General features: G+C 38.5%; 1 protein-coding gene across 10 annotated transcripts in view; it reads left to right on the top strand.

The window, feature by feature from the left end:
• Nucleotides 1-12,398, top strand: part of CELF2 (CUGBP Elav-like family member 2) — a 557,258-nt gene extending 544,860 nt beyond the window's left edge. For 9 of the 10 annotated variants that reach the window (XM_027679569.1, XM_027679566.1, XM_027679564.1 and 6 more), the window contains one exon: nt 3,830-12,398. In XM_027679569.1, the coding sequence (XP_027535370.1) occupies nt 3,830-3,957 (128 nt within the window). In that variant the 3' untranslated portion in view covers nt 3,958-12,398. The remainder of the gene's footprint in view (nt 1-3,829) is intronic. The other variant, XM_027679563.1, reaches the window with a different exon arrangement.
• The last annotated feature ends 5,051 nt before the right edge of the window (nt 12,399-17,449 follow it).

Here is a 17,449-nt window from a genome sequence, read left to right as displayed (position 1 = left end):
ATGGACTCCCTATTGATCTGGAGCCAGTTCTCTTAGTAGGTTGGGGTTACAAAATCATTTTTGAGGTCTCCAGGAATCTTGATGAAATGTCAAATCAAGCTACGTTAATCGAAATGCAGCAATTGTGGTGACTGCTGAAAGAATGTAAATTACTTTGGGCAGGTGGCTCAATTCATCAGCTCACTTCCCATACTTGCTTTTCATAGTTTTCCTTTTATTCTTTGATTATCTACTTACATATTTGTCTGGATTTATGGGACACAATTTACCTAACTTAGAGTGATACACCAAGGTTATCTTCTTTGAGGGAAAATGAAGATGTCAACACCCAATGGATGTAGCAATCCTCTGACTTTTTGGTTTTAGGCAGCTTTCACTGATATTTCCATTTCTCATTGTTCCTTCACAGATATTCTGCCACCAGGGAGAGAGTTCTGCTTTAAAAACTAAGAGTAGTGAAGTAGCAGAGGAAGTTGAGGTTTTCCATTTCAGTAGGTGACAACTTGGTGATGCTGCCAATCACAGGCAAAGCCAGAATTAATCCTGCTATTTTAACATACTGGCATACTCTGTATGTACCTCCTCAGCTTTATTAGCAGGAATTATGCCTTTGTTGTTTCGGTCTCATTGTTGTGTTTTAAAAAGCTTCATTTTTTTCCTCTGTCCTCCCACCCAAAAACTAGGGCTGAAGAACCCATTTCTCTCCTGTGTCATTAATGGTCATTGCTCTTGGTATAGTTTGAGTTTGGGGTTTTTTGTTGCTTTGGTTTGGTCTTTTTTTCCCTTGTAATAATGGTAGTAATGGTTTGCAGATGCTTAGTGCTTTCTACTCTGGAGTTTCCAATCTCCTGCCCAAAAGAGGAGGAAATCAAATTACAGATGAGAACAGGTTAAACATCCAAAAGGTGTAAAGATTGTCCAAGTCTGTCCACTGGCAGAACTGGGAAGGGAAGGTGCATTCTGAGAGAGTCACAGGTTAGCGACATACAGTGATGAACTTCCATGTCTGCTTCTCAGAATGAAAAATTCCTTTTCTTTGTAGAAAATGGACTTTGCTTTCTTGTCCACCTCAAAATGAATGCTCAAAGGATTTAATGGTGATAAGGATGACAGGACAGTCTGTTTACATCTGGGAGTGCTCTTCCATGAGTTCTCGTGGGCTTTAGTTGATTCAGCAGACAAAGGGTTTGACTCTTCAAGCTTATCTCTCGCCTTTCATAAATTTTAGAATAAGTAAAATGTAATATGTAAAAGTAAGGGAGGAGATGGGAGACCCAGTGACATCAGTGCATAAATGCAGTCTGCCTCATAGCAAAATTGCTACCTGAATGATTAAAAATATTAATCCTGATTACAGAGATACCTAGAGATCTAAAACAAAAATCAGAATTGTCATTACAGGGACTTCGCAAAATTATAAGAAACATCATCCCAACCTCGCGTAACCTGTGGTTTAAAATTCAGACAAAAAATGATGAATGGGTGCAATCAGAAAAATACAAATAGAGGGAAAGAATGCCAGATTCCTCTGTAAGCTTTATAAATGAAGGTTCTCAATAAGGAAGAAGATGAGAGTGTAACAGGTTAATGCAGGTACAGAGACAAATTATGAATCAAAATAACAATTGAATTATATGGGCTGATGCCACTGATGCAGCACAGATGTTGTGTGTTTGAATTGGTGTCTGGGTCAAGGAAGCTATTAAAGACACATAGAATCAGGTGGCTTGTCTCACCTCCCTAGAAGGTAAGCATAGCCTGAGCTAATTGTTCTTCTGTCGTCAGTGGAGGTATCTAAATTGGTGACATAAATGGTGGGTGGAAAAGCCAACTCTGGGTGTGCTTCCTTCTCTTCATTCACCATCTAAGTGTCTGGTGTAAATCACTGTTTTAACTTCAAGGTGGATAAAACTAGATAAGAAGTAAAGGAACTAAGGTGATGAGAAGTTCATAGCATTAGACTGTTCTGAATGCATTTAAAAGAATAAAGTGAAGGTCAGGAAAGCTGTAGAGGGAAATGCGGAATTCTCAAGGTAGGTGAGAGTAGCTACATCTCAGTTGTGGAGCACCTGCCTGGAAGGTGCTACTGTTGCCTTCCAAGTCATAGTAGTTCCCTTTTCTATTCCTGAGTCAATCCTAGAGATCAAGGCTGAGATCTGTGAGCTGTGGAAGGAGACACAGGACTGCAGAGCTAAGACAGTGATTGGAGTCATGGTAACAGATAGGATCTCCTAGAAGAAAATAGGGGAAAGGAAGGAAGAAAAAGAGTGATGGAGCTCCTAGGATATGGCAGTTACATTAAGAGGTGATGATATAGTGGAGAAAGTAAGTGACAAGAGTTACTAAAACCAAGGAAGGTATGGAGGAATATTTATTATCCCTTAAGGAGATAACAAATAATCAACACAGAACAACATGGATAGAGCATATTGGCTTTGGCCAGGAGAAGGTCTGCAGAGATTTAAGTGGGAAGTGTTTTTGAGTAGAAGGAACAGAACTGAGCCTGACTTGTTCAGAGAAGAGTCTTAAGCTAAATAGTTTGCTGAAGTTGATTTAAGGTGAGGCCATAAGGATGGTCTATGAAGGAGAGCAGCTGGACAAGGACCAGATGACTTGATAACAGGGTTTTTTCTTTATAATGGAGAAAGTGTAACATTCTGACTCTGCAATTGGAAGAGGGCAGCAGTGCAAGGTCAGCAAAAGCCATAAAAGAATAGGTTAAAGTAATGGGAAAAAGAGGTTATGGATCCAAAAAGTACACAGACACTAAGCACAAATGAATAAAGCTCGTTTGTGGAAGAGAGGCACTAAAAAGCCTGTGTGTTGCAACAAAGTATGTGGCAACCATGCTGTAGGAGAATGAAGGGATACGTGTTAAGGCAAATTCAAGTGGAAAGAAGAGGGAGCATTTCAAAGCAGATGCATAACAGCAGGCTGAGTACAGCAATAATTAGTCCGAGCTGAGGCAGAGCAGCAGTTAGGCGAGCTGTGCAATTACAAGTGGGAGGCCCAGATATGAAAATGAATGTTGAGCTTCCAGAATCAGGGAGATTTGAGTATATTATGAACAGAGCATTTCTAGTCTCCCAGGGAAAAGAAAGCTGAGCCAGGCCAGCCATTCTGAATTACCTTAGCAAGCATTATCCCCCTAGTTAGTGCTTGCAACCGAGGAGCAGATCTGGAATTCTCATCAAGCCCTGCCATTGTCTTTACAATGCTGCTTAATTTTGATTTTTGCACACCCCTTTGGGGACCAAGAGGCTGAATTAACAAACATTAATGTACCCTAAGATCTTGAACTGGAAGGAGCTGTAAAAATACAAAATATTAATATTGCAACTGTCCTAGGCTGAGTCCAAGGAGATGAGTGTTCCATATCACACGTGAACTCACATCCAGGTGTACCAATGGGTATAGGGAGTTTGGGGTTTGATTCTGTAACGGCTTTCTGTTTTAGCTTCCCATCTGCAGGTTGGCCTAAATAGTGTTTCCTAATAGTCTGGGAGGTATGTAGATATTACACTGAAAAGTGTCACAGTAATAAATATCTTCAGTCTCTAAGGTAGGTAGATAAATAACAGACTGAAAACTGCATTGCACCAGAACTGGCCAACTGCATCCCAGCTAGTAAAGAAATATTATGAAGGTAAAGGGGAAGGCAAAGGAAACGGGAGAGGAAATGGGATATGAAATGTGCTGAAAGAACTAATTGAAAGCAAGGTAAATGTATCAAATAAATAGTGATAATAAAAACCTAACAAAATGCCATCTGACATTTGTTCTAACCTGCAGTTGACTTTCTCTCCCACCTCTGTTCTGTGTCTCCTAGGTTTTGTTAGCTATGACAATCCAGTCTCTGCACAAGCTGCTATCCAGGCTATGAACGGCTTTCAGATTGGCATGAAACGCTTGAAGGTTCAGCTGAAACGCTCCAAAAATGACAGCAAACCTTACTGATCTTAACCCCAGATGCTTACTGCTCTTATTTTAGCTTTCTTAGGGTAAGTCCCATGAGCAAACCTGTCCTCTGCAGGGGGGTTAAGAAAGAACATAGAGCCAACCTTCACCAAGAGACAGTTATTTTTACAGTTACCACTTCCATTTCCCCACTTGTCCTTATTACACTTGGCTCCCATTTCCTTGCCAAGTAATTACTGAGTTGTGTTACTGTATTTTGTTTTGCAGCATAATTTATCTCCTTTTTGAAACAAAAATAAACGTCTTGAAATTCAAAACAGCACACACACACAGACACAAAAAATGTGCAATTTAACTCTGTGAACCCTGGTGCCATTAGCACACAATAAAAGTTGTTTTCTATGGATGGATCGTATTTTACCAGGGTGGCACCAGCAGTTTATAGGTTAAACAAAATGGCCTCATGCCAGTTGAAGCACTTACTTTGCAACAAAAATTGAAACAAGTCTTTCCACTACATCAACTTGTTTTTTGAGAAGATTTGATTTTTTTTTCGGTTCAAATCAACGTATTGTTATATATTAGTCTGATTTTACACTGGTCGTCTTTATATTTCATTTTTTTTAAGTTCTTGGTTTTTTTTGGAAAGGATTAATGTAAAAAAGATTTAGAGATCTGTTTCTAAAGCTACAGGGTTTAAAATAAAAAAAAATAAAATAAAATGAGTGACAATACTTGATGTTTCTTGAGAGATAAATTTAATAATAATAAAAAAAAAAGAAAGCCACAGGCCTGTAAATTTTATTTGTAAAAAGCATTTCTATTTTTATACAAAATTTTTACTGCCTCAGAAATAATGGAATTTATTTATTGCCTATTGTTAACTTATTGGATACCTAAAGAGCAGCTCTCTATGCTAGCTAGATCCTTTGAAGTAGTCTCTAGAGTAATTGTGCCAAGAATGGGCGCTTTTTCACTGTTGAACCCTCCACCCTTTACAGTTCATACTTTTATCCTCTTGTTTGTATTTGTCTGGTTATTTTGTTTGTAGTTTCCATTACCTAGTTTAAAGTTTGGTTGTCTGACCCTTCCCTTCCCCTCCCTGTACCTTTCTGTTACATTTGTAGAAACTGGTTCTTTCCTCTCTTTTCTCCCCAAAGAGGAATCCATTCTCTCTGACTCCTTTCAGATGGATCCTTTTGGGGTTCCATTGTGCTCTTGTTGACAAGTATTGTGAGTTAATGCAAATTATGTGAACGGCTCATAGGCTCTACTGATGAAAGATTTGCATTAGTTTTCTCCTGCACCCATAAAAGTGATTTTGTTTGTGCTGCATAGATTCTGTGTAACTTTTTTTCCTCTTCCTTGTTTTTTCCCTAGACATCTCCATGCCCGTTAGCCCATCGTTTGCCTAGCATGTCCCTGTGGCGTCTCAAAAAAAAAAAAAAAGTTTCATCGTCCCGTCATTGTTTCTGATGTCTTTCTGACCTCACATCATATTTGGTTCTCCTACTGACCTAGTTTGACCTTTGAAATTTGCATGTGACCTCATCTAGCTATGAATTCTGGGAAGTCAATGTGAAAAAACATTGCTGCATTCATGCAAGACTGAAATTTATTATTAGATAAATTAATGATAGGATTTAAAAACAACCTGTGGCAAAATGTTTTTTCTTTCTTTCCTTTTTTTTTTTCTGTTTTTTTTTTCTTTTCATTTTTGGTTTTCTTCTTTCCTTGGAGTTGTTTTGTTTGGGATTTTTGTTTTGGGTTTTGTTTTCTCTTTTTGTTTGGTTTGGGTTTTTGTTTTTGGTTTTTTTTGGTTGGTTTTTGGTTTTCGTTTTTTCATTTCGTAAAAAAAAAAATAAAAAAAAAAACAGACTTGAAAGTATTATACAGGGATTGGCATTCTGCCTGGTCACTGGTGACAATAGCAATATGTGTCCAGAGGCACAGAATGTTGGTTTCTAACAGACTACTTCCAAAACAGTTTGAGAAATAAAACTGTCTGATTTTAAGTCTCTAGAGGTCTGTAATAGTTTTTACATTTTTCAGGCAGTGTAAAGTTTTTTGATAAGGCCATTTTAGGTGGCTCACTTTCTCATTAAAGTATATATATAGAACCACTTTTTGTAGATTAGTATAAGAAAATATTTACCCTGTTTTAGGGCAAATGCTACCTACTTGTGTCACCTTTTGCTGAACTGACTCACAGTTAGACAATCCATGGTTTAATGCACATGAAATTACCTATATTTTATACTGTTTCAATGTACAGAAGAAAGGTTACTGTAAAATGTGTTACGTTGGTGCTTCTGTGAATTAAGTTGTGGTTTCATCATGAGTCTTATGGTCTTAAGTGTTCTATGTTTATAAAAGACGAGTTTAAAATTGGTTTACTTGAACAACAAGAACAAAAACAAGATTCAAAAAAATAAAAACACAAAAAAAAAGTTGTTTGCTTAAAAAAAAAATAATTTCATGTGAAAAATGAAAAAATATTCCAGAATAAGTTTGTGTTGGCTTGTGACGCATTGATGTCATTTTTTTATTGTGAACAATTTAGGTGTGTTTGTGTTCAGCAAAATGTGATCGGTTTTTCTTTTAAAGAAAAAAAAAATCAGTGAAACTATAGTGCCAAATTCCAAAGGTACTTTCTTCCTAGAGCTTCAGTGTGTTTCTTGTGTGAAGTAATTTGATAACATGGGTATTTTATTATGTGTTTTGTATAAATCCCTAATATTTAAAGAAAAAAGAGGTTAAAAAGTTTGTTAACTTGCTATCCTGTGGTCTTGTTGCCTGAAATTGTTATTGTTTGTTATTTCTCTTTGATGTTTTTTGTAAAACATTGTATAAGTGCCCATGTTTCACTTTTTTAACCACTCTGCACACATCAATGCTGTGAAAGCAAACCTCACTATGTATTTTCTTCATATTGTATGGAAACCTCTAAGGTGAGAAAGTTTTGAACTTTTAACCCTTTCCACCCAGAGCTGTCTTGAGTGTTAATACCTTTTATACATTCACCATTTTGCTGTTTATTTTTATATATATATCTATATCTATAAATATATATATACTTAGTTTTTTGTGGTTTATTTAATACATGGTTGAAATCAGAACAATGCACAGGGCAGATCTGAAGGACAAAAATATTTTACTGCTGTCTAAATTTCTTCTGTATCTATAACTAAAATTATTTAAAACAGTAATTAACTTGTGGTTTTCCTTTTTAGATTTTGGGGATTTTGTCTTTTCTTAAAGAGCTTTTAATATGCTGCTGGAATATGCTATTCAGTATTAATAAAATAAAAGAAAAAGAAAACAATTCTTTAATTATCTATTGTGTGAGCCACTCCCAGCCCGGAGCGGTCAATCCACCATTTGAAAACCTTGAGGGGGAAAAAAAAAAAAGAAAAAAAATAATAATATTTTTGTAATTTAAATAAATGAACTTTTGCTTAAATCAGATGCACTAGATCTTCCTGGGTGAAAATTCAGTGTGCACTGCAGTTAAACTACTTTTTATGGATAAAGTTTACATACACTGTAATGTTTGGTGTTATCTGCCATTATTTGTCACGGCAATATATTGGCTTACTCCCGCAGACACTCGTACAGAGGGGAGTGACTTCACTCGTCCCAGTAGTCCATGGGAATATCTGGGTGACTGGTGTGGGTGTTTGCTGGAGGAAGCTCTGTGTGAGGAACCAGAAAAAGAGATGCTGGTAGCCCTTTTTACACTGCCTTGTAAGTCTGATTAGGTTGCATTTCTACCGCACAAGTAGTGACCAACAACCAAATTCGGTTCTTTGCCACCGGTCTAGTGAATTCATTGCCAACCCAATGCGTGTGAGCAGCAGTACCTGCTACTGATCGTAAAGTGCCATACCTTCTTCCACCTCCTAGTTCTACCCAATTCTATTTGAAGCCGCCTCAAATTCAAAAAACTAAGCCCTATATGAGCAACATCAGCTGGTGCACTCTTGTCTCTCATCCCCAACTTAAATGCTTCTTTACGTAGAGCCCTGGGATGGAAAGGACTAGCCTCTAGTGATGCAAAAAAGTTTCCTTCTTATAGCACATGCACTTATAAATAAATGATCTACACTTTTCTCACGTTTTTACTACTGCTGGGGCCTTCCTACACCCTTTGAGGGCTATTTTGTACTACTTGCAGCAATTGTGCGTATTCAAAGTGTCATCTCACGTACGTTATATTATATATATGTACATATATATATATAATATGAGATCATCATTTGGATTGTTTAGACTGTTTCACTAATATTTCTCATTGTACCCACTGTCTAAATTTCTAAAGCTTTTTTAGATGCCCTGGTGTGTCCTGTGGGTTTACCAGTCCAGTTAGAGTGATGATGCTTCTGGTCCTCAGGCAGTGTAACTCGGCACCAGGCTGCCCTGAATTACACTCCACAGGACATTGGCTTAGCAGTGGGAGAGGAGGAATGTTTCTGTACTTCCAGGCAACTGAGGTGGCTCATTGCTTAGAAAAGAGTCCATCTTGGGGGAAAAAAAAAATTAAAAAATAAAATAAAAATCAAATATGAAACCAAAAACCCAAACGTACGCCTCCTGGGAGACAAATTATGTACCAGTTCCCTTTCAAAATATTGAAAGGATAAAGCTGCAAGGGTGCAAGGGCCTAATAAGAGAGGAAGTAAAACAAGGGAAATTGCTTTACAAAATTCTAATCAAAAGACTAGACTAGTTGTTTTTTCAAACAAATTAGCTAATTGCAATGAAATGGCAGTCCTCAAAGGAGTAACAAGTTCATCTTTCTTTCACCATAGGGGTTACAGTTCCTTGGCTTGTGCTACTCTGGAATCATTTTACTGTTTCTGTTTTTATTATCTTAAGTGCTAATTAACAAAAGGAAAAAATATCCTGTAGTTTCATTACCTTTTTGGATAATGTCATACAAAAAGAAAAAAAAAAACAAACCTATGTATTTGTGTTCTTTTTGTGCTGTGAGAATTGTTGTTTGTAGATTAATAATACTATCATTTTGTTTAGAATTACGAACTAGTTTTTAAGTATTGTCTGAGAAAAGCCAAAGTTAATGCAATCTAGTGGAAACTGTAAGACCATTTGAGTATTGTTTCTGTTTTATTGATGCATTTGGATTTTGTTGTTTGATGGAATTTGAGCCAAAAAAAAAAAAGAACAAAAAAAAAATGAAAAAAAAGCAGGCTTTCCTATTTCTACAACTTGATTGTACTTATGCATTTTGTACCAGTGGAACTTTTTATACTGGAGATTAAAAAACAAATGGAAATTTTTGTGGCTTACTCTCGTGGGCCCCCTCGATCATGACTGATTTTCAAGTTTGATTTCTGGACGGTAGAAAGAGAGTTGGTTTTGTTTCGAGAATTCAAAACTTTGGCTTGATTTCTTTTTTTCCCTTTGCTTATATCTAGTGTTTAGAATTTTGTCTTAACAAAAGCGGTAAGTTTCACTTTTTATTCTGTATTGTGCAGTTACACAATAAGGTAATTAGAATTAGGAGTACTCGGTCACTTTGCGTGGATAAATGTATTAGTTAAAACGTTAGGGGTTTGCTTTTTTGCTGTTTAGATCAGAGTTTTTTCTGATTCTTCTGTCCTCATTGTGAACATAACCGTGTAGTTGAAACAGTCAGACTTATTTTTGTAACGTATGTTATTGTGTGATGCAGTTTTTTGCTTCTGTCTCCAATATTAAACCATTTTCCTAATACTTGTCTCTCTACTTTGTGTGTTGTATTGTTGGTGGTCATTCTGTGTTGGTAATACATCTACACACCTCACTGTTTCACGTGCCTGTTTTTTTTTTTCTCTATTTGTTGGTTGTGTACAAAAGATACAGTCGATTCCACCTAAGTGAATAGCTGATTGGGGGGCAAAAGAGGATTTGTACATTTTAGACATGTTCTGGTTTCTTTGATTTTTTTTTTTCTCTCTCTTCCTCCCCCTAGTCATGCCTTATCACTTGGATAATCTCTCGGAGCAGGAAGCATTTTAAATGAGCTTCTTGCAAAGTCCTATTCAAGGTAGCTTTTGTTAGCCTTCGAACTGCAAAACCTTCTGCACACAAACACACAGAAGTCACCTGAAAAGTTGTTTTGGTTTTTTTTGCTGTGACATTTCAGTCAGTCTGGAAAATGTGGATAATGGAGATCAGTTCTTCCTAGTTGTAAAAAAAAAAAAATAATACTCTGCCACTACTTCGCAGAAGCACATGAAACATTCAAGAAAAGGAGGATATAGCCTTGGGATTTCTTCCAAACTGCACAGTAATCTGATGGCATATGGCGTTAGTCAAACTCTCCTTAGAAACTAATCACGTCTTAACTAGGGCTGTGAGAGCCTGCAAAAGCCTACCAGGTGATCGAGCTTGTTATGTGCAGTTATACGTATAATACTTTAAAAAATAAAGGGAGCACAGGAAGACTTTCTATTAAAGCCAGCGGAAGTAAAAAAAAAAAAAATACACCACGAAAATAAAAGGAAGGAGAAATAAATGATTGAAAAAAGATCCCCTGTTGTTCCAATGGGTGATATTTTTGCTGTGGGCTTACAAAGCAGATCATTCTCAGCATTGGCTGATAGTATTACACAAATCTCAAAAGGGACTAAAGAAATACCATAGCCCTTTTTTTTCTCATTATTTTTTACAGTTGGCTTTTAGCTTTTTTTATTCTTTCATTTCCTATAATTTTTTTCTCCTCACAAGAATCTCTCTGCTCTCCCCCAGCCGGTGTCTACCACGACGAAATAAAAGCTGCAAAAGAAAAATCTATGTTGTTCTGGTTTACAAAAAGTCTCTTCTCTCCTCTGTTTGATCGCAGATACAAACCTTACAATTTGGAGGGGGGGGAAAAGCAAAACAAAACCAACCAAACCAAACCCAAGGAGGAGAGAGAAGCACTGGCGAGTGCTCTCTGGAATTCAAGCCATATGCCCCCATCCCTTTCCTTTGTCCCACTTTCTGTGATGCTCAGGAATCGAAGACCACTTAAAAGTGCTCTTATGAGACCCAAATGACACTCCTCCCTCTTGTCTCCTCTCCCCTGGTCTTTCTGGCACTCTGGCTTTGGCTCACACACACACACAGCCCCCCTCAATACCGTCTTACTGGTCCTGGCGCACTGGGTGTATCCGTGTGGTGTCAGCAGCAACGTTGGTTCCTGCCTTTGGAAGACTTTTGAAATTTTCTGGTGGCTTGTGAGTTGGCCTGGTTGTTACTGCTCAATGCATTTTTTTTTAAATTCTTTTTTCCTTTTTTCACTTTTCCATTTCCATAGAAGCAAATAAACCATGAGTCTGGAGCCCCTAAGAAGCTCCAATGTCATCTCGCAGGGTCTGTTGTCAGAGGTCAGAGGTCCAAGCAACCCTAAACTTAATCTAAAACCACAGGAGCCTGTAGCAGACAGCCCAGGCAGGAAAGCAGAACCCAATGGTCAGACTGTATCCTGGGTCTTTGACACCTCTAGAGTTTATGATCCCGATTTGGATAATTTTGACATCAGTGGATTCAGTTAAGTAAGTCTTGACTTGCATGAATGATGAATCAGAATTGCTCTCGGGGGTTTTTTAGCTTGCTGTGGATGCTTTATTTTTTTTCTTTTCTCTTTTTTTTTCCTCCAAACTTGGTCTTAGGAAAGAAACTAGAGCTTTGTGAAGGGTCTTTTCTTCCAAAAATACAACTGAAAAAAAAAAAGACTTAAACTGCAGTTGGGTTTCTTTTAAATACTCAGGGCTGAAAGATACAGGGTTTTCTTTCTTTCTTTCATTCTTTTTATTATTTTATTTCAACAATGGGGAAAAACGAGTTCCTTAAAGCAATGCAGCTGAACAGTTTGTCCTGCTTAAACGCATGCTTTTAATTTCAATTATGTAAGGCACCTTGCAGTGTTAGCAAAATGTCTCTTTGTTAGCTATATGTGTATCACCATGGGAAATTACCAAACTGTCACAAGACTTGCTGATTAAAGAATAGCCTGCCAGAGTGTGTGTGCCTTTGCCCAGTGTGACTCTTAGGTATTAGGCTAAGGAAAACAGTTTAACAAAATGTAGTGTGAATCATTCCTGATAAGTGAATAAAGCATTGTGACCAAGCAATCAGATTATTCACTTATCAGGAATCGACTGTACTGATAGTTTGCCTGATCGTTTTTGTTCCTCATCTCTGTTGTAGTTTCACTACTTTGCTGTGTTCTGTTTTTTCTCTCATGCTCTTAGCAAAATCACTGGGAATATCCCTTCGTGTGATCATGAAACGTGCTACTGAGTAACAAATAAAAAAAAAATTAAATATAAAAATGATATCTTAACAAAATCTATGCACTTGCTATCAGGAACACAATACTGGATGTGTCTTATATATATTGAACTATAATAGTATTCGATTTCTTAAATAAAGCTTAAGAAAGGATTCTGTTGTCTGTAAAATTTTATGAGCATTAAATGGAAAAAAAAAATGTTTCTAGGGTTGGGCGCTTTTTGTTATATGAAATCTCACTGGGTGCGTGGTCTTTAACCATGCCCAGGCAAATGTTACCTAATTTGCTTGATATTTCATTAATAACAGAGACTTTGAAAATTAGACTTGCTGAAGTCTGTGGGGAGAAAAAGTCTTACCATTCAGTGACTTGCAGCAAAAGAGACTAAAATGCAGAAATTTCAATCTTCTTCTGTATTTGCGGAAGCAAATGTGCTTAGTTTTGCACTAAAATCAAAAAAATATGTGAATCAGAAAATGTCATGAAACAATACTATATTACTGTCACAAATGATACTATAGATTTTGGTATGTGACTTTTTTTCCTCCTCATTCTAGGTGGGTTTAGAGCTAAAAAATTAAACCCCATATGCTCAAAATTCCACAGATTCCACACTGGAGGTCAAAGCATCTTTTGGGGGAACATGTGTGGCTTACTGTACATTTCCTGCATCTGAGCCTTCTCTTAGGAAAACATTTTCACATCAAAACCCATGAATTAAATGGGAATTGAATAGGTGAAACTGTTGAATACACTGAAAAAATTATTCCTTCAATGGCTGTACATTTGCCACAAAATTGTAGATTTTAAACAATCAGATTTTTATGGAAATGCCCGTAATTCTTGTATTTATCAAACTTTCAATAATGTCAGCCTTTGGCAGAAAGATCCAGGAGAATGAGGGAAGGGGGGGAGAGGGGTTGCTTTCTTTTTTTTTCTTTTGAACTGCATTACTGCCTCACTTTTCATATGCCATTATATTATCTGGAAAAAAAATTAAATTGTGGAAATCTATCCGCCGCTTGTATCATTCTCCTCTATTCATATGTATTTAGTAAAGGTTACTGAGCCCAACATCCAGTGGCCAGGTGTGTTAGCTTTGTAAGCCCAAAATACTGCTCCACCAGAGAGAGGCCACAGAGAGGACTGACCTTGGTGGGCAGCAGGATGGTCCTGTCCATCCCTCATCTGCACAGAGCTCAGGCGGGGACCCAGCCCTGGTTTTCACGGGCTGCTGTTATAACACAAATATTAAATAATAGCAATGATTAGTTCATATTTGTATTCCCTCTGATTTTCCTCATTAGCAGACTTTCTTTTTTTCCATTAAAGGGAACTAGAAAGTTGCAGTCATTTTCTGAATCATTTGCCCCTGTTGATAACCTAATTGTTTTACATGAATGCTAATATTTCCCTCTCACACATTTATATCTATCAGCTAAATCAGCAGTAAAGTAAACTCTTCTGGGATACATTCCTATATCAATTAGCAAGGATTTATGCTCCAAAGCACCATTAGCATTAATGGGAGTGTGCTCTTTAGCATAAACAATTGGCAGTAGGTCTGGTGGACTTTATTTCATAAACAAAGGAGCATTTGAATCTTGGAGACTTGTTTCCTCAAGACGGTACTTCAGGGAGTGGTGTCCCAGCCTCCCCGGCTGCTCTGGGGACTCTTACTCACAGGACATGCATAAATTCGTGACTTGCCAGCAGAAGGAGACAGAGTCAGTCTGGAAAGTGGGCTGACTTCTGGTATAAAGTTTTGCTGGTGTTTTCCCTTCTGAAAACCTGCCTGAGAACATACCAGACAAAATTTCCAGCGTTATCTCATGTCCCTCCAACCAGTGGTTTGAAAAATTTTACTCTTGGCGTTGTGTAGTGCCTCAGGATGGAGACCACAGAGGGGAGGGAGGAAGGGAGGGATTTCGGACAGAGGCAAAAGGAAGAGCAGAGATGAAGCCCTGTAGGAAAGAAAGGAATGGATTTACCATCTCCTTAAACTGACACTCTCACAGCTCCATGCCTTTCAGTTGAGAGCCAGAGGGGACCAGCAAATCACCAGGTCTCACTTTTCACATGCAGGTCAACAGTTTCTCCCTCACCTCATGTTTGGTCAAACCAATAAATACACAACCAAAAGATTTTAAACTTAATTCTGAAGGCACTGGGAGTTGGGGTGAAAGTCCACCCCTTCCCAGAGGTGCACGTTCTGCTGAATCCCTGTTCGTGCTTCTGCAGATGTTTTCTCTGTAGGTTCTGCCTCTGCTCAGTTCTGCTACATTAAAGAGCCCTTCTGCATCTGCCATTTTCCCCCGAAGACACTCATAAGCAGGTCTCGAGTTGCTTTTCATCCCTCGCTCATAAAATAAATATATCATGCTCTGGAAGCATCTAAACACAATAGTGGTTTTTTAGTCCCTGAATAATTTGTGTGCTTTATTTCTACAACTCCTTTCCCACACACCCCCTCAACATGCTTTCTAAATTTGGGGTATCAGAGCCAAATGCATTATTTCAACATCAATTCAAGTGATGCAACATGCAGAAATTAAAAATTTCATCCCTAGTCTACTCCTCTGAATGACACAGTCAGGGATTGCATCAGTCCTTGCAAAAATGACATGCAAAAGCAACAAAAATCCATACTGACAGAACTATTTTAGTTGCTCCTTTAGTATGTCAAAATCCCTCTCAGATATGTTGTGCTCCAGGTTCCTCTGTGTGTGGTCTGCTTGCCTGTTCTTCAACTTGAAAGCTTACTCACAACCACACTAAGAGCCCTTTTGTGTAGCTCTTAGTCCTCTTCAACATTTTCCAATGTTATCAGCAGTTTTACTATTTACCTCCACCTCATTAGTGAAAATATTGAATAGCATTCAGGCCCCCTCTATAAAAATACTCTCCTACAGTGAGTCCCCTTTGACAGCTTCTTTGTTGACATGTCAGCCCGTTCTTAAACCATTTTATGTGCCTTGTATTGATAGAGTAGAATGCTAATTTTTTAATCAGAATCTGTTGTGCTGTCAAACATACAAAAGTCAGAATATATTCCATCTTCGCAATTACTTTTATCAGCCAAAACCTACAATCACATCAAAGAATGAAATCCAGTTTGACAACCCTTCCTCCCTTAAAAAACATGTTGATTGGCATTAATTGTTTACCTCTCCTTTAATGTCTTTATGCCCGTATCAATATGTCCATTATTTTGCTAAAGCAATGTCAAACTAGCCAACCATGGGCTGGGCCATCCTGCTTGTCTTTTTGAGTGCAAGCATGAGAATGTCACATTTCCCATCCCATCTGGGGTTTTGCTGATTTGCTGATTTGCTGGGATTTGCTGGATATTTGTGTTTAAATATTCCTAAGGGCCTGTGTCAATGGATCAGAGCTCTCTGCCCTATTCTTAGACCTGGGGCTACCGTATCTTTAATAAAATGGTAGCTAAGTAGACTGTTACAGAGTTGGACCAGAAATCATTTGAGCCTTCTCCTGACATGTAAGTATGTGAAAGAAGAGAATTTTTGACATTTCCTCTTTTTCTGCAACATGACTATAAGATTTCCCATCTCCAAAAGTCTAAATTCAATGATAAAATAAACATACTCACAAATTTTTGCAGTTGTACTGCCCTTCTCACTCAGGTAGAGCTGACAGAGAGAACAACAGGGCAATGCAAGTTTATTTATAATTATTTATATGTATATATTATATTATTTAAAGGTCAATAGGAAGCATGGGGGAAGGCAAAGTATTTTTTCATTCATCATCCTGCTCTGAACAGATACAGGTGCTTTCATTGGGGCACATGGGAGTTAAAGCCCTATGGCTTTGAAGCAGACAATGAAGAAGAGTCAGGACCAACTGGGGGGGTGGGGAATTCTCTGTTAGAGAAGAGAGGTCATTTGGAAATCAGAAGAGACCTGAGTTAGTCTAACAGACCTGACACCATACAGTTAAAAAGGGATAAGCAGCAGCAATAACAGAGGAAGGTGATGTGCTGTTCTATGCAATAGGCACAGGTGCTGTTTCAGGCCACATGATGCCATACAGGTATATTGGCCACAGACCTTAGAGGTGCTGAGATATCAGTACATCTGCTCAGGAACCTCAGCCTCAGCCCAGCACTCCTCAAAGCAGACACAGGCCACTGCTTTACCCTGTAGAGATCTTTACTGGAAAGGGTAACATAAATACAGCCTGGAGACAATTATTCCCATCTGAAGAACAGGGAATAAAAGAGCTGTCTGAAGCTGTCACTGCCTTTCCTATGGCTGTAAGAGGACAACAGGAGCAAAATTCAGTTTTCTTAGTAGAGACACCAAGTATTGCCCCAAGTGCCCAAGGATACCCTGCCAGCTACAACCACTGCAACACAAGAGCACAGGTGTCCTTCAGGTCCTTTGTCATACCTGCCAGCCCCGTGTGGGTGTTTCAGAGTACTGCAGGTATCTCAGAAGGCACTAGGCACCCCTGTTTAGGCCGTTCAGTCAGGCCCTGAATGAAATGACTTGCTCAGCCGGCTCAGAGACCCAGGTGCACCAAAGCCTCAGCTCCCATGTTGGACAGCAGTAAATGGCAGCAGAGTTATCCTGCCTGGCCTGAAGTAGCCAAGTACAGCTGAATTTGTTTGCCAGATGTAAGCACCTAGTGCTGTTTGAGATGTCCTATAACCTCCAAAACCTCCACAAAGGTGTAGATGTGGCACTTAGAGACATGGTTTAGTGGTGGACTTGGCAGTGCTGGCTTATTACTTGGACTAGATAATCTCAAAGGTCTTTTCCAACCCAAAAGATTCTATGATTCCAAGGGCTTGCAGATGTGATGCAGAATGAGTAGGACACCTGTGACCACCAGCATGGGATAGCCTAGGCTATTTCAAGGCTCTAAATAATATAAACATAAGGGGCTGGTGCATCCAGATACCCAGCTAAGGATCCCTAAGCTTAGAAGGATGATTCTGTGAGCTGAATCCCACTTTAAGGCTTATGTTCACTTTCTTAAACCTGGGCCATGTTGGATACTCCAGGGCAACTCAAATGGCATTGATTCCTGCATTTATTAAAGAAAAATTGAGCTCTAGGGGTCTCATTTGTGGACGGCTGAAGGTGAAATTCAGTGAATCCTATTGTTAACAAATGAGCCCCAGGTGAAGTCCCACAGGCCCTAAGTGGGAATTGTACCAATAAAAACACCAACTGCAGTGGAACTGCTTTTTAGGGGATAGCTATATGCAGACTATCCCTC

This window comes from Neopelma chrysocephalum, unplaced genomic scaffold (genome assembly GCF_003984885.1).
Source record: "Neopelma chrysocephalum unplaced genomic scaffold, ASM398488v2 Primary Assembly neopelma1_45, whole genome shotgun sequence".
NCBI lineage: Eukaryota > Metazoa > Chordata > Aves > Passeriformes > Pipridae > Neopelma > Neopelma chrysocephalum.
This window is presented reverse-complemented; position numbering and strand designations above follow the sequence as displayed.